The 26,172-nt window shown below is 37.4% G+C and overlaps 3 protein-coding genes across 4 annotated transcripts; 1 reads left to right on the top strand and 2 right to left on the bottom strand.

Moving 5' to 3' along the window:
* The first annotated feature begins 3,211 nt into the window (after positions 1-3,211).
* On the top strand, positions 3,212-5,399 carry LOC126803453 (probable pectinesterase/pectinesterase inhibitor 46). Its single transcript, XM_050531260.1, is given in 6 exon segments — positions 3,212-3,358; positions 3,360-4,257; positions 4,691-4,732; positions 4,735-5,117; positions 5,120-5,295; positions 5,297-5,399. Coding segments are annotated over 6 exon segments (1,749 nt in total).
* A 611-nt stretch (positions 5,400-6,010) lies between these two features.
* On the bottom strand, positions 6,011-9,646 carry LOC126802223 (probable pectinesterase/pectinesterase inhibitor 25). The gene is made up of 3 exons (XM_050529814.1): positions 8,984-9,646; positions 6,844-7,183; positions 6,011-6,708 (listed from the first exon to the last, which is right to left on the bottom strand). Exons 1-3 carry the CDS (start codon positions 9,644-9,646, stop codon positions 6,011-6,013), a joined length of 1,701 nt encoding a protein of 566 aa, XP_050385771.1.
* An 11,806-nt stretch (positions 9,647-21,452) lies between these two features.
* On the bottom strand, positions 21,453-25,824 carry LOC126803237 (type I inositol polyphosphate 5-phosphatase 10). Of its 2 annotated transcripts, none has more exons than XM_050531025.1 (10): positions 25,460-25,824; positions 25,298-25,361; positions 24,543-24,630; positions 24,328-24,432; positions 23,324-23,843; positions 23,025-23,218; positions 22,771-22,879; positions 22,158-22,306; positions 21,870-22,082; positions 21,453-21,588 (listed from the first exon to the last, which is right to left on the bottom strand). In XM_050531025.1, exons 1-10 carry the CDS (start codon positions 25,490-25,492, stop codon positions 21,582-21,584), a joined length of 1,482 nt encoding a protein of 493 aa, XP_050386982.1. In that variant the 5' UTR covers positions 25,493-25,824; the 3' UTR covers positions 21,453-21,581. The 2 variants fall into 2 exon arrangements, with proteins under 2 accessions (XP_050386982.1, XP_050386980.1); XM_050531023.1 differs by having other exon boundaries at positions 21,892-22,082.
* Positions 25,825-26,172: the final 348 nt, after the last annotated feature.

Raw genomic sequence — 26,172 nt, 5'->3', positions numbered from 1 at the left:
TATATTGCCAACACGTCAGAATACCGATATTTTAAGCATGTAAAACGTTGGCCCATGGAGAGCACCAAAGTTCAGAGAATCATCATCCATGTGGTTAACTTTCTGGGCATAGATTCAATTCTATTTTTTTTTTTGGAAATTTGTGGCTTTTCTAATGTCATTGGGAATAGAATTGGGTTGGGATTGAGAAATTAGGAAAATTACTGAGATAAAAAATTAGATTGGGATTGAGAGAGAACTAAAAGTACTACGAAGTTGGAATTGGGTTGGGATTGAATTACTAAGATGATGGAATTGGTTTTGAAGAACAACTCGTGTTGAGTACAAATTTGATATTTCTATTTAGAGGGAGTTAAGACTGACGAATTATGAGATCGTCAGTGTTCTCCAACCCTTCTAGAGTTTCAGTCCTCTCAGGTCCTAGCCATCCTCTGCTCCAACGTCGCCATAGCCTCACCACACCCGATCAATGATAGGAGCACTTTGTGCTACGTTCTTAATATGTTTTTACCTCCATTTTATACTTTGCTTAGCCTTTATTATTGTAATATCGAGTCATTGAGTCACAATAGGAGTCTAGGACGGTTATGGATGTGTCTTTGTGCTTAAACGAGTTAAAAACGAAGAATTGGTCTAGAGTCATAGTTTGAGTAGGAATCCTTATAGGACTAGGAAACCTAATTGAATTAGGACTCTTCACCTTTCTACGTTTTGATTGCATTGAGAATATCTTGAGAGTCTTGTTTGTATTAGGAATCCTTGTTAGACTAGGAAACGTACCATTTTGGAAAGTCCTACTTGAACTCAAACTCTTATTACGAAACCTTCATAAATGAACTTTCTTATTCTAGTAACTTACTTATTCTAGTAAGTTTCCTTTTTGCAAATTAGAAACTTTCCTAATCTAGTTAAGCTCTTTTATTACATGTGTCTTTTTAAGACAACAAATGTCTAGATTAAGACATAAGTTTCGAAATAGATTATCTCTTCTTATTAATTTTGGTTTTTATTTTCAGATTTGAAGAGATAATTCATGGGAAAAGAAAGAGGCACGAATTGGAGAATTTCAAGGAGTCATATTCCATGTTGGAAAAGAATAGAGCACGGCAAGGAGATTGAAGATGAAGCTACTCATGTTTTCAGCCCATATCCAAGAAGAAAAAGGAGAGCCCAGCCCATGTCGTGTAACCCTAGAAGAAATAAGAGATAATAGCTTATTCTACAAGGAAAGCAATGAGAGCCATTTGATCCAATTAAATAGGGAAATCACAGCCGTGTATACATGGATCAGCCCATCAAAATCCTAGCAGCCTCTCCTCTCCCCCTTCCTCTATAAAAGGCACGGCCTCCCTCACAATTCACCATCTCCATTCTTTCACAAACAAGCCGAAATTCTGCCCAAACACATCAAGAAAATTCAAGCCACAAATCTTCATCCATCACCACCAAACCGTGCTCATCTTCCTCCTCTTCCAAATCGAAATCATCCTTGTTTCATCCTTCAAGGTTTCTAATATGTGATTCATCTATGACTTGTAATTTTTATTTTGGTTTTCTGCAAATTTCAAATTCATTGTATGAATCATTGGATGTTATTTTTGGTTTCATATATGAAGAACATAAATTCAGACTTCTTTGGTTTTATGTTTTGATTGCATGAACTCATGAAATATGTGTGTATGCCGTGTGTAGCATCTATGGGCAGTAGGTTTTCGATTTCTTTTTAGGCTTTATTTCAATTTATTCCTTGAATTTATATATCTAAATCAATGCTTAAGGAAGCCAATGTCATGGTTCTCCTAAGGTTGCGATTTAATTCACCAAAGTGTTCTTTGATTGAATATGCGCTTCATGTTTCAATTCTTGATACTTGTGTAGGGTTGTGATAGTTCTAGGAATTTGCATGCTTAATCAAGATGAGTGACGCCATGCTTGCTTACATGTTTCCAATTCGACTTATTGAGCTTATGTGCTTCTTTGTTGTTTAACTAGTACGCTTCGTTATGTTGAACTCCTTTTAGCATATGTTTAGGATTGAACGCTTCGTTGATTCTAAATAGTTAAGAAGTCTTAACGATTAGATGAACCGCTTCGGACTCTAATTAGAATTGGAATTGAAATGGACTTAGAAAGAATCGAAATAATTCGCTGTCTATATGTTGTTCTATGCGTGTCATACATGTTTCTTGAGTAGAATTCGTATTTTGGTTATGTGATGAATGGTTGATCAATTGTATATAAGTAATTTATGATTTATTTTAAGTTGTAGTTTTAGAATTCAAATCAAATCCCCTAATAACATGATAAGTGTTGAGGCCCTTTTGATTCCCCGGACTGAACGATCCTTATTTATTCTATACTAACGATGATGTTTTTCAGGGTATTTTATAAACGTTCTAACCAACGATCTATCAATCAAACACAACTTTGAAACTGAAGCCGGCGACGACAGGATGTAATTTGACGAAAATGTGATTTGGGGCACGTAAGCAAATGAAGCATGCGAAACACAGGTTGTGAATTACCACATGAAGGCTCCACGGCCGTGGAGGGAATAAGGAATGTTTGATTCTTAACTGCGGCGAGCTTGATTCTCAACAGCACCCCGCAACATCCATTGGCCATCTTGATGATAGTTTAGGACGAGAAGCTAGAGTTTGATTCTTAAAGAAGGCAATGTTTGAAATTTCATATAATTAATCATAGGAATTGGTACTTCTAAAAAAAAAAAAAAACTCATAAGAGTTGGTAGCTTAACAAATACTCAAATAGGATGAGAAAATAATAAATATTTCTGACAAATTAAGTTGTGATGTGGTGGAAATTTCCTAGTCGTTTGGAATATTGTATGTTTGAGCGAGCTTTCTTTGTGATCGCTAGTTGATTGCTCGATCTGTTTACATATGTGGGGGCTTATTTGAAGAAGAAGAAAAAAGTTGACCGCACCACATCCGTAAACTGTAATAGTCAGGAGTTGCAACATGTTTAGCACTCCAGAGTTGGAATTAAGTTATTGACCAAAAAAAAAGAGTGGAATTAAGTTGACAAAATTATAGAATAGTGCAATGCACGTAGTACCGCGTCTGCTCTCAATATCTATGTTATTCATGCATTTATGCTTCAATTTGTTTTTATATATAAACACAAACACACCACCAGCCATTATGCAATCCATAAACAGAAAGAAGTAGAAACACGAGCAAAGGCAAGCATGTCGTCTTTCAAAGCTTATGGCAAAGTCAGTGAATCCGACCAAGCCAAGCTCGACACTCGTCGTAAGACTCGCAAGAGAGTCGCCATCATTTCCATTTCCTCTATAGTTCTTGTCTGCGTCGTCGTTGCCGCCGTAGTTGAAACTTGAAACTGCTACTCATAACTCCAAAAAAGGTGACGACAATGGCAAAGGTTCGCTTTCCACTTCCGTCAAAGCTGTTTATGACGTGACATTATACCAGGACTCGTGTTATTCTAGTCTTGGTCCAGCTGCCAACTCCAGCAATTTGAAGCCTGAGGATTTGTTCCAGTTGTCGATTCAGGTGGCGATCGCCGAATTGTCCAGAGCCGCCACTCAAATTTCAAATGAAGGGCTCTTCAATGGTAGTGTCACTGACAAATTGTCAGTCAAAGCCTTGAAAAACTGCGGCGAGCTGCTTAGTCTTGCTTTGGATCATCTCAACGACTCGTTGTCTGGGGATGGTTCCTTGTTTGAAGTGGCTGAAGATCTCAAAACATGGTTGAGCGCAGCAGGAACTTACCAGCAGTCATGTGTAGAAGGGTTTGAGGATGCTAAAGGAGAGCTCAAGGATACCATCGAAAAGTATCTCAAGGCTTCCACTGAGCTCACTAGTAACAGCCTTGCGATTGTCTCTTGGATTTCGAAAGTAGCCAACTCTGTTAAATTAAGGCGGTTGCTGAGTAACGATGCTACCGCGGCTAGCCATGGCATGCCCAAGTGGCTGCACCAGGCAGATCGGAGACTAATTGAAAGTTCTGACTTGAGAAAGAAGGCCAACATTGTTGTAGCGAAGGATGGGAGTGGTAAGTACAAGACAATAAGTGCTGCACTCAAGGCTGTGCCAGACAAAAGCAAGAAGAGAACAGTCATCTACGTGAAGAAGGGAGTTTATTTCGAGAATGTTCGTGTGGAGAAATCCAAGTGGAACGTCGTGGTGGTCGGCGATGGAATGACTTCAACTATTGTGTCCGCCAGCCTCAACGTCGTGGATGGAACTCCCACCTTTTCCACTGCAACATTTGGTGAGTTCCAAGACGATATATTCTTTTATTACAAGCTTCCAATCCATTTGGTAGATACTTGCCCTTATTTCTGATAAAATGAAACTATCAGAGCACATTACTTGATTACAAAATGTAACTAATCTTGCTCGAGGCGTCGAACCCATTAATTCATAACGTAATAACTTTTATGAATGCATGCATGTCATTCCTGACATCATTTGGTCCATATAGTTGCTCGATCGAGCGAGGCGTATTCGTTCAAGTGTTGAAATTTCAACTACCAATTCTTCCCTTTAGATTTTTAGAGTAGCGATCTTTAAATTGATTGTTAAAGTTTGTGATTTCATCTTGCATGCATATTATGATGTGCAGCAATTAACATGCCTCATCAACAAGCAGTGACACTTGATTCACTAAAACCATCACTGATTATAATTTTGGGCTTGTGCAGCGGTATTTGGGAAGGGATTTGTTGCTAGGGACATCCGATTTCGTACACAGCCGGAGCAGCCAAGCACCAGGCCGTGGCACTAATGTCAAGTGCTGACCAGACGGTGTTCTACAGATGCCGCATTGATGCATTCCAGGACTCACTCTACGTTCATGCCAATCGCCAATTCTACCGAGATTGCGACATCTACGGAACAGTTGATTTCATATTTGGCAATTAAGCAGTAGTCCTCCAGAACTGTAAGGTGTTCCCCAGTAAACCAATGACAGGCCAGCAGAACACGATCACTGCACAAGGTAAAATCGACCCTAACCAAAACACAGGAATCGCATTTCAGAACTGCACCATTTGGCCTTTCGGAGACTTGTCTTCGGTCAGGACTTACCTCGGGAGGCCTTGGAAGAATTACTCCACAACTGTGTACATGGCTACATGCAAACGTTCATGGGAAGCTTGGTTCACCCAGATGGATGGTTGCCTTGGGTAGGCACAACGGCCCCTGACACCATTTTTTACTCTGAGTTTCAGAATTTCGGACCTGGTTCTGTCACAAAGAATAGAGTTAGGTGGAAGGGATTGAAAACAATCACCAGCAAAGTGGCCAGCATTTACCGTGCACTCATTTCTTCAAGGAACCAAGTGGATTTCTGATGAAGTGTTCCCCATAAATCAGAACTCTGATCAAAAACACATTTGGTGGTCTTCATGAGCATGATTGTTCTTTTTTTTTTCCCTTTTCTTTTTGATCATATGTTCACTGTTTTGTTTTGTTTCGTTTACTATACTTTTAGAATTTTACCGATTGTTTTTGACAATTGTCAATGATATCACAAATATGAAAGACGAGTTATATACGGTTGTTCCGATCCTCTCTTCCATAGAAAGGGAGCGCTCTATATTATATATATATATATATATATATATATATATTTTTTAAGATGGAAAAGAGAAACTATCTATATCCATTTAAAAGCAACAGTCATTGTGAACAAACTTTTTATTAGTTTTAACTTTAAAGGTTTCAGGTTGTTTTATGGGAGTAGTAAATTAGACATTCAAATCTCTGTGAATTCAATGTCATCAACCAGTGTTATAGTGGAATTGCTGAATAACATAAAGTACGTTACATGCTATTAGGTTAATATATATAAACCGAGTAGAGAACAAAGAGGACAAAAAACAAATCTAAACACAGAGCTTCAAGGCAATATGTTTTAGACCAAGGAATTAAGTAGAAGTTTCCACTACATGCAACTAAAGAACAAATAATTGACTAAGAGTTTTTCTTTTCACTTGGAATCGAATCCGACGAATCGTCAGTTAATTTCCAATTAATCCTGCAAAGAAAGGTATATCTGTGTAAGGCAACCAAGTGTCTCCCAATGTGAAGTTGGTCACTGTAAAATTGAGAGCTTGTGTGGCATTCATAAGACTGTAACCAGGCCATTGCACTCTGCTACTGGTATTAGCTCCAGGTCCATGATTCTCAAACTCACCATAATATAAGGTGTCTAATCCAACAGTCCCATTCCATTCCAACCATCCAACAGAACTAATCAGAGGACCAATATAAGACTGCATGATCACAGTCCTAGAATACACCTTCCAAGGCCTTCCCAAAAAGTTTAGGGTTGAGTTCAAGTCCATTGCCAAGTCTGGTGCCGCTTCAATAGTGCAGTTGTGAATTGAGATTCCCGTGTTTTGATTCGGGTCAGTTCGTCCCTGCGCTGTGAATGCGTTTTTCTGGTTCGGCATGGGTTTACGCGCGTACAAGTTGCAACTCTGGAAGACAGCAGCAGCATTGCCGAAGATGAAATCCACAGTTCCATATATGTCACATTCTTTGTAGAACTGCCTTAGAGAATGTGCATAGAGTGTGTCTTGATACCCTTCGAAACTGCACCTATAAAATGTGGAGAAGTCTGCATTGTTTCTTACTGCCACCGCTTGGTGCTTTTCTGGACCTGCTGTGTTTTTGAAGGTAACATCAATGGCCACAAATCGCTCTCCCGAAACAGCTGCAGCATAATTAATAGCAAGAATTATATACTGAATCACCTTCATTTTGTTCACAGGTATACGATCACGTTTGTATCAATACAAAAATTAAGAACACGTACGAAATTAAGTTAGTAGCTAGCTAATTAACTTACCAAAGGTAGATGAATTGAAAGTAGTCCAACCATCGACGAAATTATGTTTTCCGGTGATGATAGTCTTGTTAATTCCATCTCCGAGCAGCATGATGTTCTTCTTGTATTTGGGAATTACAACATATTCCTTATAGCGCCCTTTTCTAGCGTAGATAACGAAATATCCATCTTCTGGCTTTGTATTATTAGGTGCGGAATCGATGGCAGCTCCAATGGAAGTGAAGTTGTCCGAACCATGTTGACTCACAATGACTGCATCATAAACAATAATGCCGCTGCTCTCCATTTCGTCTAGAATTCTCTCATCTCTCGACCTTTTGGAAGAACCCTTCCGTAGACCCTGCAAGATCGAGATCATATCCGATCCATTCATTTCGATCTTCCTTCATATATATTATTTCGATACAGTTGTACATAATTGGTTCACATAATTAAGTTTGCACGAATTAATATTATCATGGAATTAAAACTTAGGATCACATGATTTATATGCCTACCTCAAAATAAGCGCATTCTACCATTTGGTTTGAAGTAAGCAACTTAATGTTGGCTGGTTTTAAACTTAAGGAACATGGTTTTACTTATAAATTTGTACGTTATTGAATTGTATAATATTGTAAAAGGTGTGTTCATTCTAATTAAAAGAAAATTATATTATAGTTCATTAGATTGTCGAAATGTCTTTCATGCCATGATTGAGGCACATGGGATTACTTCTAATAACAGAAATTTAACAAATAATATGCTCCTCTTTCTATTATAGAACATGCATGATATTGTGTAGAACCAATAATCAGCTACAACTAATGGTTGGATATATAGTTTCAATTCCACTTAAAAACAAAGATGCCAAACAAAAAGAATGATAGTAGATCTTGCTAGAATTTTCACAAATAAGTAGTCATCTAGCGAGTATCTGAGATCTTAAGCAAGAAATCCATAACCCACTCAAGTATAATCTTACAGGGTACTTAACATGCATGATATAGTTTAGTGTCATGGTGAATGTCACTGTTATTTTGATAATAATGTACAGAAACTAACGTAGTATGGTTACGAGTAATGAGATGGGTGGTGGCGTGCTTTATCTGGTGACGGTGAGCCGGTGAGGAAATAAGGGAAAGGCCATGCATGATGATCTGATGTAAGCGGTACAATTGCCTCTCTATATGCACACTTCATGTGACCTTAATTGATTGGCCATCTGCCCCAACTACTTGTATCTCACTACACCTACATCAAACAATTATTGATATGTTTGACTTAGCCTATCACATTACCCTAGTTGACTCGTTACTTTGTAATTTAGGATTTCAATTTATAAATTAATACACGGTCACACGGGAACTGCCTGTTGACATAATTGAACAATATATATGATTCATTAGCCTGAGATCTTGGAGGACCTTACCTTCTAATTGATAGTCTAGCTAGCTTACAATCTAGCATATGTATCTATGATCATCTGCATTCCTCACTAACCTTATTTTGTGGTAACCCTCATGGCCATAATCATGGACGTACGTACCACGTACATTTCCCGTACGTTTAGGATTACTACTTCACAAAGACATTACGTCAATCTTCATTACTGTCTCAATTTTAATTTTTCGTCGAATTCAATGAGTGTCAGTTTTTTGTTTTTGGAACAATGCGACCAGCTAGATGTTGATTTGTCGACCTAAGTTTACACAAATACACATGCAGTTGGAGTTCAACTAACTTTTATTGGGCAAGGAAAGAAAAAACCTCTTGTCTATTTGCTAATTGTGATAAGGATAAACAAACACAATTTGAACAATCCTTTCGAAGTCTTGTTTGTGATATTTCACTACTAAAAAAAAAACCACATTAGTTTTTACGTATATACTTCTCTACCTTTGTTTTGAAAGGGTTTTACTTCTCTACCTTTTTTTCAAATAGTTGCCATATGATCGACAGTATGAGGCAAATTATAAATGTTCTTAATTAAAATATCCCTATCAATTAAGCTAATTAAGAATGTAGTAGGCGTGGACCAGATGGTCCAGATATACATGCTATCATGCTAAATGTTAATAGCCTAATACTAATTACCCATTAATTAATACCCACTATGCAAGATTTAGGCGAGTAGAATCATACAAGAAAGCACACGTACCTCGATGAATGTTTCAAGTGGCTCCCGGATTTTGTGACCGTGAGAGACAAAGCCTTTCCGTTTCTTATGCTTCTTGAGGTTTCGAGCCAGAGAATGAGTGACCAATCCGAGCGACACGCTGTAGAGCTGCGTAGTATTAGAGAAGGCCACGGACAAGGGACTCGTGCTACTGTTAACGATGCTGCTCTTGGCCACCACCAGCCCGTCGAAGCAGGTCTGCTGGTTTGTCACTATCCCACTTAACAAAGTCTGCACCTTACCCACCAGCTCCTCGTTGAGAAGCTCGGCCGACTTTAGCTCCGTCCCGATGGCCTCCAAGTAGTCGACGTTCAGCTCCGACAGCTGCTGGCAGTCCTTGAAAGCGTTAACCTCTGCGTTGGTCATAGAAGAGTAGCGTTTGGGGCGGTCGAGGGCTTTGGAGACCTTGCGTGCCTTTTTGAGGCATTGGTTGATGGAGAACTTGCCGTAGTTGTAGGGGTCGGAGGGGGAGGATCCGATGGTGGAAAGAATCGAACGGCAGAGCTTGGGGTAGAGGGTGTACTTGCACGCGGCGGAGGCAGAGGAGGAGGGTGACGGTAGCGACTCGGCTTCGGCCGCGAAGCAGAAAAGGAGAGGAACAACCAGGAGGAGGAGCAACGACGAGGATGGTGGTAGTGTCGGCATGGTTTATGAATGGAATTGGTTTGCTTTGGGGGGCTCTATACATGCATGGAGGGATTTATAGAGAGGGATGGATGTGCGTTAAGTGTTGTTGATCGATATTAATATTATTGATTGAGGAGGTAGGAGCTAGCAGAGTGGCGCAGTATGGGGGGAATGGGGTTGGGTTTGTCGGTGTCATCGGTCGGTAGCTATTAAGCTACAAATATGGTATGGCAGATGGGAACGTGCATGCAGGGAAACAAACACATGAACTAACCTAGCATTACTTCATTATTATCATTTCATTGTATCGTATTGCCCCGCTACTCCCTAGCTCATAGATTCAGGAAAGAAATAACTTATTGCCTTTGCTAGACGCCTAGATCCATATATACACCATCTTCTAACATTTCAGATAATAATACGAAATCTTCTTGGCCATTTGATGACTCCCCGAGAGAGAATTCCTTTTTTTTTCCCCTCTACTTAAACAGTCAAATTCACCCTTTTGTAATTTCGTTAAAAAAAACTCGCATAAATTGATACCATTATGTTCAAAAATTTCATCTACCCTCTCTTCACTTGTGGTGTAATCACTAATCTAATTATTTGAGACTCCAAAAAGCTTTGAATTGTCCAACGAAAAAATCTAACTAGCAAACTACTCTAGATTAAATCATCAATTTCATGAAAAGTTATTGATAACCTCTTAACACAACAAATGTCTAACTACTAATAATAACGTTTGTCAAGCTTGATCTTGAGAAGGCTTGTGACTATCTGAATTGGGATTATATCTCAAAGTGCCTTACTAGGTTTGGTTTTAAAGAAAAATGCATTAAGCTAGTCATGACTCATGAGGGTTGGTTCCAACCAACAAGAGGTTTCAGGCAATTGACCCCCTCTCTCCTTATATTTTTTATTTTAGTAATGGGGGCTTTAATCAGAAAGCTCAATTTAGTAGCTTCCAATTATAAAGCTCAGGTGGGTTTTTTGTTTTCCCTCAAAGGTGATAGGATTTCAAAGTTAATGTTTGCGGATGAATATCTCAATTTTAGTAAAGCTACCAAAAAAGGTTGCTAGAAATATTGTTGGAGTTCGGGATAATTTCTCTTTAGCTTCTGGACAAAAAAAAATTAATTTTCATAAATCATCTCTTTATTTCTCTAACACAAATGCTAATGTAAGTTTAGAAATTGTCAATATTTTGAGCACTTAGCAAAAATGTACAATAGGTAAGCATTTAGGAATACATAATGCCATTTATTGGAAGGATGTAGTCAATGCAAAAAAGTTGCTCTTGACAATTTCCAAGAAACCAAGGCCCCGTTTGGTTGAATGAAGTATAATGATGAGAAAGTGAATTGTACACATTTCTCTTTCAAGGATGGAATGGAATGGATTTAGCATTTTCACTTGTGGTGTTTGGAAGAATTTAAGACTTGAGATTAGGAAATGATTTGAGTTAAATTAACAGATTAGTACTTTCCAATAATACCTAATCATATTAAATACGAAAAATTAGAAAATGTTATGTGTCATTCAAAATTACCAAAAATAATGCAAAATTTGAGAGTCTGGATTGAATGATTAGATGCTGAAAAACAAAAACAAAAGAAATGGAGGTCTAGTGAGTGAATGAAAGGTGTGATGAGTAACATATAAATAAATTCAAGGTTATTTGGTAAATTGAATGGAGGTTTAGAGAGCAAATGCATGTATTCAAAAGTATAATAGAGATATAAAGACCATGGGAGGTCTAATGAGAAAATGTGGAGATCTTGTTAGCAATTCTCATTAATGTATCTTCCACAGTTACAATTCTAAATGTTTATGCCTAAGAAATCAATATTTTTAAAATGTTGTGTTGTTAGATGTTTTTTTTATCGAAAATGTCAACTCATTATATTGCTCAGCAAAAAATACAAGGCGTAAACGCCATATATAGCCAACAAAAAGAATTACACCATATGACTATCAAGCACCTAGCTGAACCTAATCCCCTAACAACCTAAACACCACCCCTTTTGAAGCACTTTATAACGCAATTCAATAGACTCGGAAAACTTAGAAGCTTGAATAAAGCGTATCAACCAAATGGATAGCCGGGTTTGTTTCATAAATAGAAATCCATTTTGAACTCTAAAGGCTCGGTTCAACCAGATAAAGATAGTGAAGGTAGCCAAAGGCCCAGCTCAAGAAATAACTAAGGCCCAAATCCACCTTCTCATACAATATTGTACCCTCAACATCTTTAGCTTTAACAAATTGGGGCCAAGCCCTAATTAAAAGACTCATATTCTGAATCTTCCACAGCAGTCCAACAGATGCATCAACAACAAAAGGAAGACTTCTCGCATGTGAGTCATGAGAATTTTACCATACTAACTTTGGAGGTTACGACAAAGTTAGTAACTAATGGTAAAATTCTTAAGTAACACGTCATTTCTTCCTACGACCATTTCTTAACTTCGTCAACTCTTCAATTTCAAGTTACGACAACTAAGTATATGTCATTACGAGCAAGGTTCAAAATCTCCCCGATATATCCTATGATATCTCCGTTTTTCAAAAAAAAAATGATATATCTTAGGGGTAAATATCTTATTTTTTTCCCGTATCTACGATATTTCTCCAATAACATAAAATATCTCCGATATTTTTCCGATATTTACAATATATCATATATATCTTCGATATTTTAGAGAAATATCCGAAAAATTTTATTTACAATTTTTTTTATCTCAACTTGATGATGTCTTGGACTGTCGGAGATAACTTTTTGATTAATTAATCACCTTGACTCTCGAGAAATATCAAAAATAAGACTAGAAGAGTAGTCCCTCAATCGGCCAATTTTACTTTTTCGTAAAAGATATTTGGATGAGGAGTGAAGGTTCAAGTCTTAACTCTTAAGAGTTAAGATATATCAGTGACAAGTGCTCTCCTTGACCTCGATGATGAAAATGTCAACCTCCTCTACATGTCGTAGAACAGGCAACTGATTTTGGAATTGATATAAATAAGGTATTATCTGATGAAGTTGGAGACCCGAAAAATGATTGTGATAATGCTAGTGTGTGGGGTGGCGTAGCAACTCCAGATAGTTCAAATGATGATGGTGGTGGTGGTGGTGGTAATGGTGGGTGGTGGTAGTGGTAGAAGTGGACAAGGTGCTAGAGATACAAGGTTTGAATATGGACAATCTTATGTAGCTGGTGGATTTGAGCAGTTTACTTGTGAAAGTAATTTTGATCATCCTACCCAAGATGAAGATCATAGATCTAGAGCAAGTGGTCATGGTGCGTAACAACAAAATAAGTGCGAGAGGATGACAAAAGGGGTCATTGATGATCAAAGTATTCCATTTGATGTTAATTTAGTTGTCTTAAGTTTTGATTCTATATTGATAGAGCACATAGCATAGTGGGACGTCAAACGAATCACATGAAGTCAAACTATCAATCTGGTTATCCTATTTACGATTATGATCGGCTTGGAGAAGTATATGATCAATTATCAAGTTGAATTTATCCTTATTATCCACTTTTTGGAGAAACTATTGGCAGCTCAAAAGATATATATGTATATCATGTTAACCATTACAATTCATACTATATGGCTTGTATAGGAGTATTGTAGTTTTGTTGATCAACATGCGTCTTTTCAAGTACCTATAGCTTTTTTCTGGTATTAGGTAAAGTTAATAATTGTATATGTTTGTATGTAATTTAATAATAAATAAATAAATAATTTTAGAACATGAACGATATATTTTTTTCAATATCCCCGATATATCTCCCGATATCTTCATTTTTTCAAGACCAATGATATATCTACTTATACCGATATTTTGAACCTTAATTATGAGTACACCGGTACTTCCGGATTATTTTTCTGAGTTTCGAGCTACTTTCTATGATTTTTCAAAGTTTTGCAATCTTGAAAAATCATTTCTTTTTATTCAGAAAAAATAGGTGAAGAGATCTTGGCCATTTGCCTCTTTCCATTGTTTCCAAATTTAATCATAGCTCTCCATTCTAATTACTTTTCCTTTCATTTAAAATTCTGACCAAGGCTTTTTCTTCTAGCCTTTGGATCAAGGCGTCATCTTCTAATCTCAGCCCTCCATGCCTTTATTTAAAAAGAGAGATAAGTCAACTTTTGGTCAAAACCAAAAGAAGAAGAAAACGAAGAAGGAGAGCTCGCGTCCTTCTTTGCTTCAGACCCAACGACCCGACGCAAGGAGGCGGGTCGACCCAACTGGTCCGGCCAACTCCGACAACTGAACGGCGCCGGGAGCTCTAGATCGGCCTATCTCGGCAGCGCATTCCTCCCTATGCCAACATGCAGAAGATTAAAGCATAGATGAAAGGGTTGGAAATTTGAGTTCATCACCTCCATTGTTCTTCATCTTCCAACTTGATGTAACTGTGATTCTTCATAATTTCTGGTGAGAAATCACACTCCTTTCATCAAAAATCTATACTTCCTTATGGCTCGAGTTATTTTATGATTTTTTAGCTTACAGTTTAATCAATTTGAACTCATTCCCAATTCATTTTTTGCTGCATGTGATCTTTGGCAATATCCTTACTGAAATCCTTACATTTAGCCACCGATTTGGGTTAGAAGTTTAACTGAGAGGAAGGGAAACCAGAAAGGAGTTTGATTGAAGAATAGAGGACTCATTGAATTGGAAGGACTGCATTTTATAGCTTTTCATAAAGTCGATTTTGTTAAGGTAATCACTTTTTATTTTGGGTAAGCGTAGAGAGGACCAACATCCTCCTATGAAAATTTATTGAAACGAAAAAAAATATACAAAGAGGAATAAAGAATAACAAACACAATTATCCTTCAACCAACTAAGAAACAGCTAACGAAAATGAAAATTAGGAAATCCTAATCGATCTCTATTACAATGACTCACCAAAAAATCTGGAACTGAATCCCACCAAGTAAAACTATCTGAAGAAGCACTGAATTTAGCAAGAGCATCAGCAGCTTGATTGCCTTCACGAAAAATATGGCTCGATCTAAAATGTATTTGGGAGATTCGATGCAAGCAATTGTACCACTCCACACAAAGACTCTAAGGAACTAGATTAGGATACTGTAGATAAAGAAGAATAAGAGAAGAGTCCACCTCTAACCATATAAACTTCCAGTCTCTAACCCAAGCTAATTCAATAGCCTTAATGACCGCCATGACTTATGCATCAACTGAGCTAGGGATATCAAAAGTATAAGAGAAAGCACCTAAAACTGTACCTTTGTAGTCTCTATAAACACCACCATAGCCTGCCTTATTAGAACTAATTTTCCATGCTCCATCAATATTAACTTTGATCAAACCAAAAGGAGGGATTAACCAGTTCACCTTAATCACTCGAGGTGCCCGGCGAGGCTTGCAACTAGCACCCATACTTTTAATTACGCAAAGCTCTTGAACATTATTAAACATAGAACCGGAAGACAACTTACTAGAGGACGCAACATTACCCGTAATTAAATGGCAAGCTTGAGAAATATTAACTTCAATACCATCATACTGGGCTCGATTTCTACAATGCCAAATGAACCAAAGAGCTAAGGCAAAACATGCAACCCAAATATCATGTAATTGAGAACTCCGACCAGCCGACAACTCCATATTCAAAATATCAACAATAGAGCTTGGGACACCATGAAACGCAAACTTCCCTAGCATAATGGACCAAATAACTGTTGAGAAAAAACAATGAAGAAAAATATGATCTAATGATTCTCCATAGCAGCGACAAAGCACACACATTGAAGCTAGAGATGTGCCTCTTCTCTGTAAACAATCTTCTGATAGAACCCGCTCCCGTGGAACTTTCCAAGCCAATGCGGGGAGGAATATACTTTGCCCAAATTAGCTTACCCCATATCAATGGAGGAGTTGTAGGTTTTAAAAAACTATACCAAATTTACCAATGAACAAAAAATCGTGTTCTTACATAATTTGTTGGTGATTGCTTATGTGTTGGTTGGTTGATCACATGTATATATTAGTTTAGGTTTTATTTTATGTTTTTATCTTTCAATCTGAACATATATATCAAACTCTTTTATATCTTTATGAATTCGTTGTTAAATGTTTGTGATTCTATGCCCTGGCTGGATCTCCGGTTTGTGAATGATACTCTCTTGCTTTATACTACTTACGATGCTTACATGGTTAAATATTGATGGCGAGTAATCGAGTCCTATCAATTTATGAGTGTGACTAAGGTAATAGATACGCATTGGCTAACCCCCTTTGTGTATTTCATGCCCATTAAATTCATTGTCTATTCCTCGGTGATTTTTTTTTGTTGGAAATTGCATATATGATTTAGAAATGCTAAAACCCGAGGATAAGCGGATAATTTTTAAGTGAGTAGACCTGAGAGTGAATGGGGCCCAATATTCAGGTAACCCCTCGGTGTTGATAACCGTAAACCTCCGGAGGGGCAATGCCAAGTTTATTATTGGATCAATTTGTTACTATTGAGGGCATTACAATAAACAGACATTCTCACTACTTTGTTGTTTCTACAAAGGCAGTCGACCTCGACTTAAGAGGTGACTCATTCGCCTCCTAGTCGTTAGGATCGATCACCACTGACTTGATATTTTTGATGGTCATCATGCATGTTTTGCAGTATTTTCCCGTGATTATTAAACTTAGTCTGTTTCATACTAAATGATTTAAAGAGCATGCTCATATCTAAATGTTTTAAGTTTTCATAAAACTTAGCCGACCACATTGGTGGGCTGGCCCTGATCAGTTCGATTACTCGACATCAATATTTAACCATGTAAGCATCGTTAGTAGTATAAAGCAAGAGTGTATCGTTCACAAACCGGGGATCCATCCAGGGCATAGAATCACAAATATTTAATAACGAATTCATAAGAGTTTAAGGATTTTGAGATATAGGTTCGGCATCAAAAATAAAAACAGAAAATAAAACCTAAACTAATATATACATGTGATCAACCAACTAACACACAATACATCACCAAAACAAATCATACAAAGCTAAAGAAAATCAGATTCTAGTCCTCCTTTAAGAGTCATGTCGAGACACTATCATGAATAACTAAGGTTGGATCATGCAATCAGGGTCCAAAGCAGTAACCTAAACACATAGACACTTAACACATTCAACTCTTGCCAAGTGGCCTTCATCGAAATCTAACATGCTTATCCTACCATGCAACTTCAAAGCCACACATATTGAATTCATTAAGCATGTCACCTACTTAACCAACAATCATGCAATTCCGAAAATCACATAGAAAAGATAAACATGTTCATAGCATAAGTCATAAATCCAACAACCTAAATATCATGCTACAAGCGTATACATGACACATATATACTTTCGAAATCACACAAGAATAGATCACGGCAGAAACCAAAACTCATAGAACTAAAAACCTAAAATCGCAACTTTATATAATTTGAAACAAGTAACTATCTCATAGACAAAATTGTAACAAGTTTACAATGACCAAAACACATACACAACCAAGAACAAGAAAAACCAAAAACCGAAATAAACATAGAGAGAATCATGGTTACACTTTATCAATCAAGCGATCTCACAAAGTATAGCCGTGGCTTTCTAAGGGAATGAAACTTCTTTACAGGCGTGCTTGAAGCTAAGGATGATGGTGAAGAATGGTGGAATCAGTTTAAGGATTTCTTGGAAGGGTGAGTATGGAAATCAGTAGAGCTTTGGCTAATATGTGCACAAGGTTGATGATTCTCTAACAATGAGGCTGTGCCTCTATATTTAAGAGTCAATAAACCCTTCATGCCGTCCCAATTAGGAGATAGAATCGGATTGAGAAGCTGAAATTTTCTTTGATATGGACTTTGATTCATGTACTCCAAATCCAACTTGTTGTAGGAAACCAAATCCAATTGGGAAAAACATAGGCTGCACGGCATCTCTCCTTCTTCAACTAGGAATAGCTAGGCCGGCCTCTTCTCTCCTCATCCAACTCGGACATGACTTCCTTGTCTCACTAGGAATGCATCACGGCATCACTACTCCTTGTCCAAATAGAATTTGTCTTTCTTGAAAAGAATTCGACGATTAAGGAATAGGAAAGTAGAGTCCTAGTCGAGTAAGGAATCCTAGCTCTATAAGGATTTATAGCACTTAGCACAATTTCATCATCAATTTATCCATATTCGGCATAGCTCTACTAAAACACACAAATGACAAATATGAACCTAAAACAACTAAATCAGAAGTAACAAAGCACAAGAATAGGGCATATATACATTAAGAACGTCACATTTTGTGCTCCTATCAGGCCCCTATTGGGTGAGCGAGGACGAAGCTCACCCATACTTTAGATTCCTTGTAGGTTTCTAGATTTATTTTCGGGGCTTAAGATACGTGAAGTTAGGAGTACACCTCATTTGAATCCAAGATGTTTAGACTAGTCTTTTATTTGTTATTTGTTATTGATGTTTATACATTGAACCTCTTATTCCGAGGTTGTGATTTCATTTATGTCACCATTCTTGTTTATCTTGGGTTGCATGTATTACTTATTAGTTATGGGCTGGTGACACCCACTTCTACTTCCGTTGTTTGAAACTTTGTTGTATAGCTCGCGTATATCTTTGTAAATATTCTTTTGTGTTGTAAAAGTTTCTTTCGTTGTAAACTTGTCAACTTGTTTCCTTTCGTGAAAAAATTTAAGCAGGTTTTCAGTTATCAAGTGTTGAAGTCGAACTACGTTCGTTTGTTCGCTTGTTAACTTTCTATTTCACCATTTCAATATGGTCATTTTCCCTTCTGGGATGTGACATCACCGCCATTAATTGCAAAGGGAAAAAATCACCGCTTTCAATTAGCCACATATTAAAGTCCCAATTTGGTCCTGAGGTGCGATTGGTTTGCAGATTTTTTAAGCAGCAACTTCTAAAAACTTGATTTTGCAGCTTTCATAATTTGCCTAAAAATTGCATTGGAGTTCGTGAACTTAGAAAATAAGTTGATTTACCAAACACCTTGGTTAGATTATTTGAGAATTTAAGCCTATAATCTAGGCCAAACTCGGAGCCAAACTCAGCCTAAGCTGATAGTGACCTAAGATTCAACTATGGACTCCTTACTGAAATCAAATTTTCAAGGTCGTTTGTTGTCGTAAAACAACCAAACGCCTTCAATGTTGGTTAGACCAATCCCTATGTTTGGCCACATATTTGCTGAACCACCACTGTTTGACAACAATCTCTAGCAAGCACTGAAGATCCACCATTACCGTTACAGGAGCTGAATCCGGGGGGATCGAGCTTCACGTAGCCTTGTATTCCGGTAAGTCAGCTCAGTGGGACCTGCACACAACACAAGTCAAAGTCAAAGGGTCAGCGGTGCGCCGGCCTTTAACCCTCTGAAGCTTAAATTAGTATTCGGTATGAAACAAGTTCGAGAGTTAAGGATTTAGGAATACGTTTCCTCTTTTAGGTGGTTTAGCAGCCTATTCATAGGTGCATTGGGGAATGTGTCTAGCTCTTCCCTCGATGTGGGAATGTGCGCCAATATATTGCGTCTTTCCCTGAAGGCGAGCCATCGTGGGTGGAGTCAATGGCGATATCCGAGCAAGCATAGGGGCTACCGGGCCGACTTGCTTGCCTGCTGGGCCTTCTAGGTCTCCGGGCCACTGGTCCGGCAACCGGAGTAGGGGGAGATTAAGCCGGAGATCACCCCATTCAGGGGGTGGTGTTAACAGTGTGTGATCTGGGATCGGCAATCGTCTCTAGTAGCTAGTGCATGTGGTGGTTCTGGGACTCTGGTTCAAAGTCGAGGCTTTCGGCGTTGTCGAGGGGTGTTTGGCCGATCAAATTCACAGGGCAGAGGATGTGATTATGGAGGTTGAGCCCAAATCAAGAAAGAAGGACTTGACGTGACTATATCTTCCTTAGCCGGGCTTTGGATCCATGCTATGCCCATCTTTTGTTGGGTCAATATGTAGTTTAGTCAATATACTATTTTCTTTCTCTCTTTAGTTGATCGTAAGTGCGAGCTTATACTTTTGTGATGTCTATTTGTGTATGAGTATGTATATGACTAATGAGTTGTCCTATTTTATGTACCATTGTGTGTCTTCACAACTTTTCGTATTAACATGTAGATGATTGCGGAATGATATTTAATGGCTGCTCTAACCTTATCTTGTACTTTATTTTCGGACAATGTGAAAGCCGTATTAACATTTGATTAAAAAAAACTAGAGTTTCTTGTATTTATGAAAAAAAATTACTGTATTGTCTTCCTTTATTGTGTCATCTCTAAACAAAATAGCTATTTGCTCGTACATTTCTTGTGTTCTTAACAATTTCCGGTTTGCTACAACCATAACAATAGAACACTTTCTCTGTGGTTCGTAAATAAATGAACGGTACTAGCTACTAGCTACTAGCTAGGCTTATACAAAGCGACAACAGCGTTTTAGTACTTGATGTAACAGAGATACTTCAGCTCCTTTTCCCCGGCCTCAACCTGTCATATAATGCTTGTATTAATATAAGAACAACGAAAGAAATTGGTTGGTACGAAGTTAAGACCAAAAAAAGGGTTGAGGAACTAAAATGGAAATGAAACTACTTGTTCTGTGTAGGATTAGGAATGCTGGGAGGTATTCTTCGCAGGCTGTCGACTAGAGTTGGCTCGTCGGCAGTGGTGACCGGCTTTTTCCTGTCGGAGTTTGCATGTTTGAGAGCTTGAGAGAATTGACTCAATTGAGACGTTGTTGAAGATGAAGAAGACACAGGAGGGTAGAGTCTTGCTAGGGCTGTGTAACTTGTGCAGAGTGAGTGCATCAACAATACAGTAATCATAAGCTTCATCAATGATTTGAAACAGGAAGATTTCATGGTTTTGCTGACTCGGAGGGGATGTCGTTTTGCCTAATATATGCTTGGTCTCCAGCGATGACTACCTGAGGTTATTTATAAGCTCATGATGCAAGAAAGAAAAATAGTTTCATTTCTCATAACCTTCTTATATGTTAATATTCAGTTTGTATTAGATGGAGATTAGTTACAGTGTTTCATGTGGTGTATCTTTGACTATTCCAGCTCCTTCCAAGTTCCAAAGCCAAATCCCACACAGAACTTGGATTAATTTTACTTATATAGATCAGGCACGTGATATATTTATTCTTAATTGGTTGGCAAACTTTGGATTCTCCTGTGTTTTGTTTACAATTACCACAATAAGATACTGAGATTTGATGAATGACATTGATATGCCTAAAATATTTGACACACTTGACTTAAAAACCAAGGGTTACATTACCAATGTCATGCCAATTTGAATGACAACAGTTTGAAACTGATGCTCTTGTTAGTACTAGAGAAACGAAGGAATTTGTCAACTTTGCATCTCACCTTCACCAGCACCAACCTTGGTTAGTGCAAGTTGGAGTAACTGAGATGATTTTTAAAAACAAAGGTTCAGAATACTACTGCTTGAAACTCCGTTTCAGACACGAATATTCCGACCACTCGATGGGGCTCAAGTTATCGTCCAGGAGCCTTGAGAGGTTCGAGCAATACTCAACGAGTTGAGAGTGTTGATATTTCAACAAGTAAAAATTGGTAGCTGAATGTCTTTGAAAATCCCAATGTGGTCTATATTTCCCACTCTTTTCCAGAAGAGCAATTTTGGCCAAGAACAACTATCTGATATTAAAAGTATACTATGATAGATGACAAGATCCAATACTGGTAAATTCAATCAATGCGCTGTCATCTATGCATCTTAACCAGCAACTTGTTAGAAGAAAATCATAAAATTTAGATTCTAACCATTCCCGACAGAATTATTTACATTTTGAGAAACACTATGGCTACTCCATCTCATTTATCAGCAAAACTGGGCATTATCAAACCTTTCCATGCCTGTGATTAGTAACTTTAGCGCCTGCGGAAAATAAGGACAGTCAGCAGATAAAACATTTAACACTTGGCAATTTTAGTACAAGAAAATCAGTCGTATTAGACTAGAGGAAATTGATCCGATGACCAAAGATAAAGAAATCAAGTTTAGCCCATCTATATTTATGATTTCAAAAATTAGCTTTCCCATTGTTGGCTAAATATCAACAAGACAAGTTGGCAACAAGCACTACTCATAACCATCATAATGCCATTTCAAAGACACTATATTAGCAGGAATGGTACCAAGATTTTTATTAAACTTACAAGATTCTCGATTGTCTGTTACGTGTTGGTAAAAGCTCTTCAATTTCAATTTTCATGTTAGAGATAGGTGTTTCCTTCTTCAATCCATACTCATTAACAGCGACATCCACAATAAATGCAGCACAAACTGGCCGGTGGTCAGAAAAACGGGACTCTCCACGAATGTATGACAGTTGTCTTATCCCATTTCCATGCCAAAGTATTCTATCACACCTGGAAATAAGAACTAGTCAGATGATTTGTTAAATGTAAAACTTGATTCCATAAGTAAATCCTTCAAAGCTATACCAAGCTGGGGTTCTTCTTTTCTTCTTCGATGTTTTTATCTCGCTAAAATAACTGTCCGAGTTGTAGAAGTATTTGTAAGTAGGTGCAAAGAAAATTTTTCCTTCTTTCCATCCTTTGAAAACCCGGCCTGCTTCTCTTTCAATCTTGAGCTATACGAGCACATAAACACTAATGAGTTCAAAAGATAATGGAAGTGGACAGTTGACTCTGGGTACATCAATAGAAAAGGGATAATACCTAGTGTCACAAAGTTTTGAGGTAGAAAAAACTACTTAATTTGATAAAGTATATAATCTGTAAAAGAACTAAAATGCAAGTGTTCATTTCCAAAACAAGACTCATTTATTTTGGTGCTGGCACTGAAAGAAAACATTTCCATTTGTCATATATGATAGATTACTGGCACGAAAGTAGATAATAGAAAATGTCAGCCAGGGCTGAGTTCCCAGTTACATGAAACAATCATCAAGCCATTTATTGTCTCAGTGAACCTAAGATCTGTATATATTAGACAACGTTTAGGATCAAAATCCTAACATACATATATATATATATATATATATATATGCAATGCAAACTCGATTTCTTATTCCTTTCTGGTAATGTCAAGTACCTGATCTTTGTCAAGAAGTGTATCCCAGTCATTGTCAACTAAAAGTTTCCGGGTTTCTGAGTAGCTCAACGCAATACGGTAGTTCAAGTCCCCTAACCATATGACCTTTCTAGAACCATTTTACAAAAGGAAATATTCAGATAACGAATCATTGAGTGACCATAAATGTGAGAAAATTTGATGCATTATAGAAATAATGATGATATAAATAAAGAATTCTTCTCTTTTATATAGAAATATTCATATATACTCACTCATGGTCTAGAATTTTATCTGGAACCCTAGTGCAAGCTGTTCTACAAATCTTAGGGAACTGTGTATTCTTAAGAATCTCCAAGACATCCATATTTCTCCTAAGCTCATCCCCCTCTTTCTCACCAGATGCCAAGTGACTACAGACGAAACAAAAGCTTGTCTGATGGAATAGAAAGCTTACTGAAATACAACCCTGCAAAAGGTAAACCAAGAAGATAATCATATACGTGTGCAGTACAAAGTGAAAATCATAATTGGCACATGCTTAACTTTATCACTGTAATATCCATTAGAATACCTTGTTTCCAAGGCAGCCCATGATGCCACGACTAACACAGGAGATTCTCAAGTGACTAACATATGGTACGCACTCCTTCCTTGCCCAAAGAGTTACAAAAATTCCTACCATTTGCTTACTTGCTACAAGGCTGTAATTCATCTGGCTGGCAGAGGATATGGAAATTTCTGAGATATCAAGGCCATTAGATCCTTCGTCATCTGGTTCAGAAGACAAGTCATCTTCATTTATATTAGGTTGTTGGCATCGAAAACAGAAATCTTTACTTTGCTTCCTTTCTAATTCATAAGTGCAGTTGCAACTCTTCAGCTTCCTTTTGCTCTCTGTTCTATACGACTTGCTAACCTTTTTAAGGGACGGCTTCGAGAAAAACAATGAACTACCAAGACTTGCTGTATGTGAAGACCCATTTGTTGGTTTATTCAGCGACTGATTGATTAAAGCAAGCCATTTTGCAGCAGGTTCATTGTCTTCTAGAACTAACACATTTCCAGCATTTAAAGGAACAATTTCCTGAAAACTGATGGTGATACAGAAAAAAAAAATTAATCAAAGGAACAAATCAATACTTGTTACAGAAGTAGTAAAGGATATGACAATTGGTTTTTCAATTTTCCATAGTACAAAAGGTATATGACAAACTAAGAAACTACAGAATGAGAGCATTACTGTCTTTGGGTTATATCTACCAGAAAAAGGTTATAGACGATCTGTTTAATGCTTTATGGGAGTAGGCATGTAACAGACACAGTGTCGTACATTGCATTTCATGAAAGCACATCACAAAACACTTGTTTCACAAACAAGTAACCACTACCAACATTTGCATTTTAGCTTTGAAAAGATTCTCAAGTTAGGGACTCTCATTATGGAATGGAAGATTTTCAAGGGATACCAGAGCAACAAAAATTACAAGCTTAAAGATGTTACATATATCCACAGAAAATAAAAACAGAACAAGAAAAATCAGGAGAAGATGAAAAATAAGAAAAGAGAAATTATACCCCAAGACATATATGTCTGATGGATTATCAACCTGAAGAAAATCGTCCAAGTTAAGGCCAGTATGGGGAGACTGCCCTCCTACATTCCAGGTTGCTACAAACACTCTGAAAGATAAAACCAGAAAGGGTATATAAAATCTTATGGCATATATCGTAATGGAGAAAGCAACAAAAAAATAGAAACAATAGAGAAAAACGACTCTAATTATGATTACCGAAAGGACTTAACATCTCGACCAACAGGCATTTCAGCACCTCCGCCACTTAAAAATTGACTGTCAAGCCCCGGATCAGATTGAGCTTCTGAGAGAAGATAAAAGCAGAGTAACTTTCATGCTGAGATCCTTAATACTATGAAATAAGTGAAGCAAAAGAAAGCAATTTTCAGAGGATCAACAGGTAGATAAGAAAACACATAAATCAGTTAATTGATAGCACAAGATTTATAGGAGCATAAAAAAAGGGGTTAACATCTTAAATTTTGGCATTAGAGGTGGACAGATTCTATGCTTGGTTCCTTTCTTGCACTACTTAAAGTGCAAACAAGATTTCTTCCATAAAAAAAAATAAAAAAAGAAGTTCAAACAACAATATATTCCAGTTCATATTGCCATGATCAATCTTGAAAAATAGTACACCCAATTGTCTTAAATAGACATGACAAAGACTCATTTTAGACCCAAATGTATAGAACAGTAAGTCACATCCTCACTACCACCAAAAGAGGATAGATGAGAATATCAAAGTAATCAAACTAAGCCATTCACAAAGACAAGTAACATCACATTCTTCAAAAAGAAAAGAACATGGAATGATATTCTGCTAACTGCATATCATAAAAGTAAAGACAGTAACATGTAAACAGAGTTTCCAATAGCAAGGAATAACATCTCACACAGTCACACCTCTGAGAAGCCGCATTAATTCTCGAATTCAAAACAAGTAATGGCATGCACTATTAGAGACTCACCAGGAATATCAGATGTGCCAATCACTTCTCTGTCTTTAATGGTGAAAATCTTGTGGATAAAAGACTGCACCAAACAAGAAACAAAAGAAAAACCAATCACATATTTATAAAAACGCACAAATCAAAAGATTAAGAATCAGAGTGGAGCAAAGAAAAGGGCACCTTCTTTTTCAGGTCTTGATTCCCAATAGCCATATCTAGACGTGAAATTCTTTCAACAATTGGGGTTTGGCAGACTTTAACAAAACCCAACAACACAAATCTTATAATTCAAATTCTTAAGACAGGGACGATCAAATGATCAACATTGAAACAAGTACTAAACAAACGAAGGGTTCTGAAGCGCGAATGAAGAATCACAGTCGATGATGGGTATAAGAGGGTAGTATATATAAATAGTGGGAACCCATATATATATCATATATGAAACAGGCTGGCAAGAATGAGTTGGGATTTTTCCCGAGAAAGTCAACTGGGCCAAATTCCTGAAACAAAGTAATAAAATCCTTCCCGGAAAAGCAGACAAGGAAAAGAAATCATTCCATATGGAACAGAATGCGTTATCTGGAATTCAGAAACACTGTCACTGCTATTAATGACATAGAATAGAATAGGAAGGAAGGTACCCAAAGACAAGGACTCTAGTGCAATATATAATATAAATGTGATCAAGGGTCAAATGTAGATTAGAGACTTTGTTAAGGGCTTTGTTTTCTTCGCCGGGAAACAAAGCCTTGGTTTGGTTCTGTGGGTTCTGCAGTTCTGGTGGGATTACTGTTGTTGTCTGTAGGATTTAGATTAAAAAGTTATAAGAATGAAAGTAGGAATAGTAATGTGAGTTGGCTGCTGGACTGTTGCTGATCGAGGTTGGTTTG

The sequence above is a fragment of the Argentina anserina genome, chromosome 7, assembly GCF_933775445.1.
Source record: "Argentina anserina chromosome 7, drPotAnse1.1, whole genome shotgun sequence".
Classification (NCBI taxonomy): domain Eukaryota; kingdom Viridiplantae; phylum Streptophyta; class Magnoliopsida; order Rosales; family Rosaceae; genus Argentina; species Argentina anserina.
The sequence above is the reverse complement of the archived record's forward strand: the minus strand, read 5'-3'. Positions and strand labels throughout refer to the sequence as shown.

Coding starts and splice junctions, on each gene's coding strand:
- LOC126803237 (XM_050531023.1), bottom strand. CDS start 25,492: ATGGCTATTGGGAATCAAGACCTGAAAAAGAAG. Junction 23,844..24,327: donor TCAGACATATATGTCTTGGG/GTATAATTTCTC, acceptor TATCACCATCAG/TTTTCAGGAAATTGTTCCTT. Junction 21,589..21,891: donor TGAAGAGCTTTTACCAACAC/GTAACAGACAAT, acceptor TATTTTCCGCAG/GCGCTAAAGTTACTAATCAC.
- LOC126802223 (XM_050529814.1), bottom strand. CDS start 9,646: ATGCCGACACTACCACCATCCTCGTCGTTGCTCCTCCTCCTGGTTGTT. Junction 7,184..8,983: donor CACTTGAAACATTCATCGAG/GTACGTGTGCTT, acceptor TCGATCTTGCAG/GGTCTACGGAAGGGTTCTTC. Junction 6,709..6,843: donor TTTCAATTCATCTACCTTTG/GTAAGTTAATTA, acceptor ATTATGCTGCAG/CTGTTTCGGGAGAGCGATTT.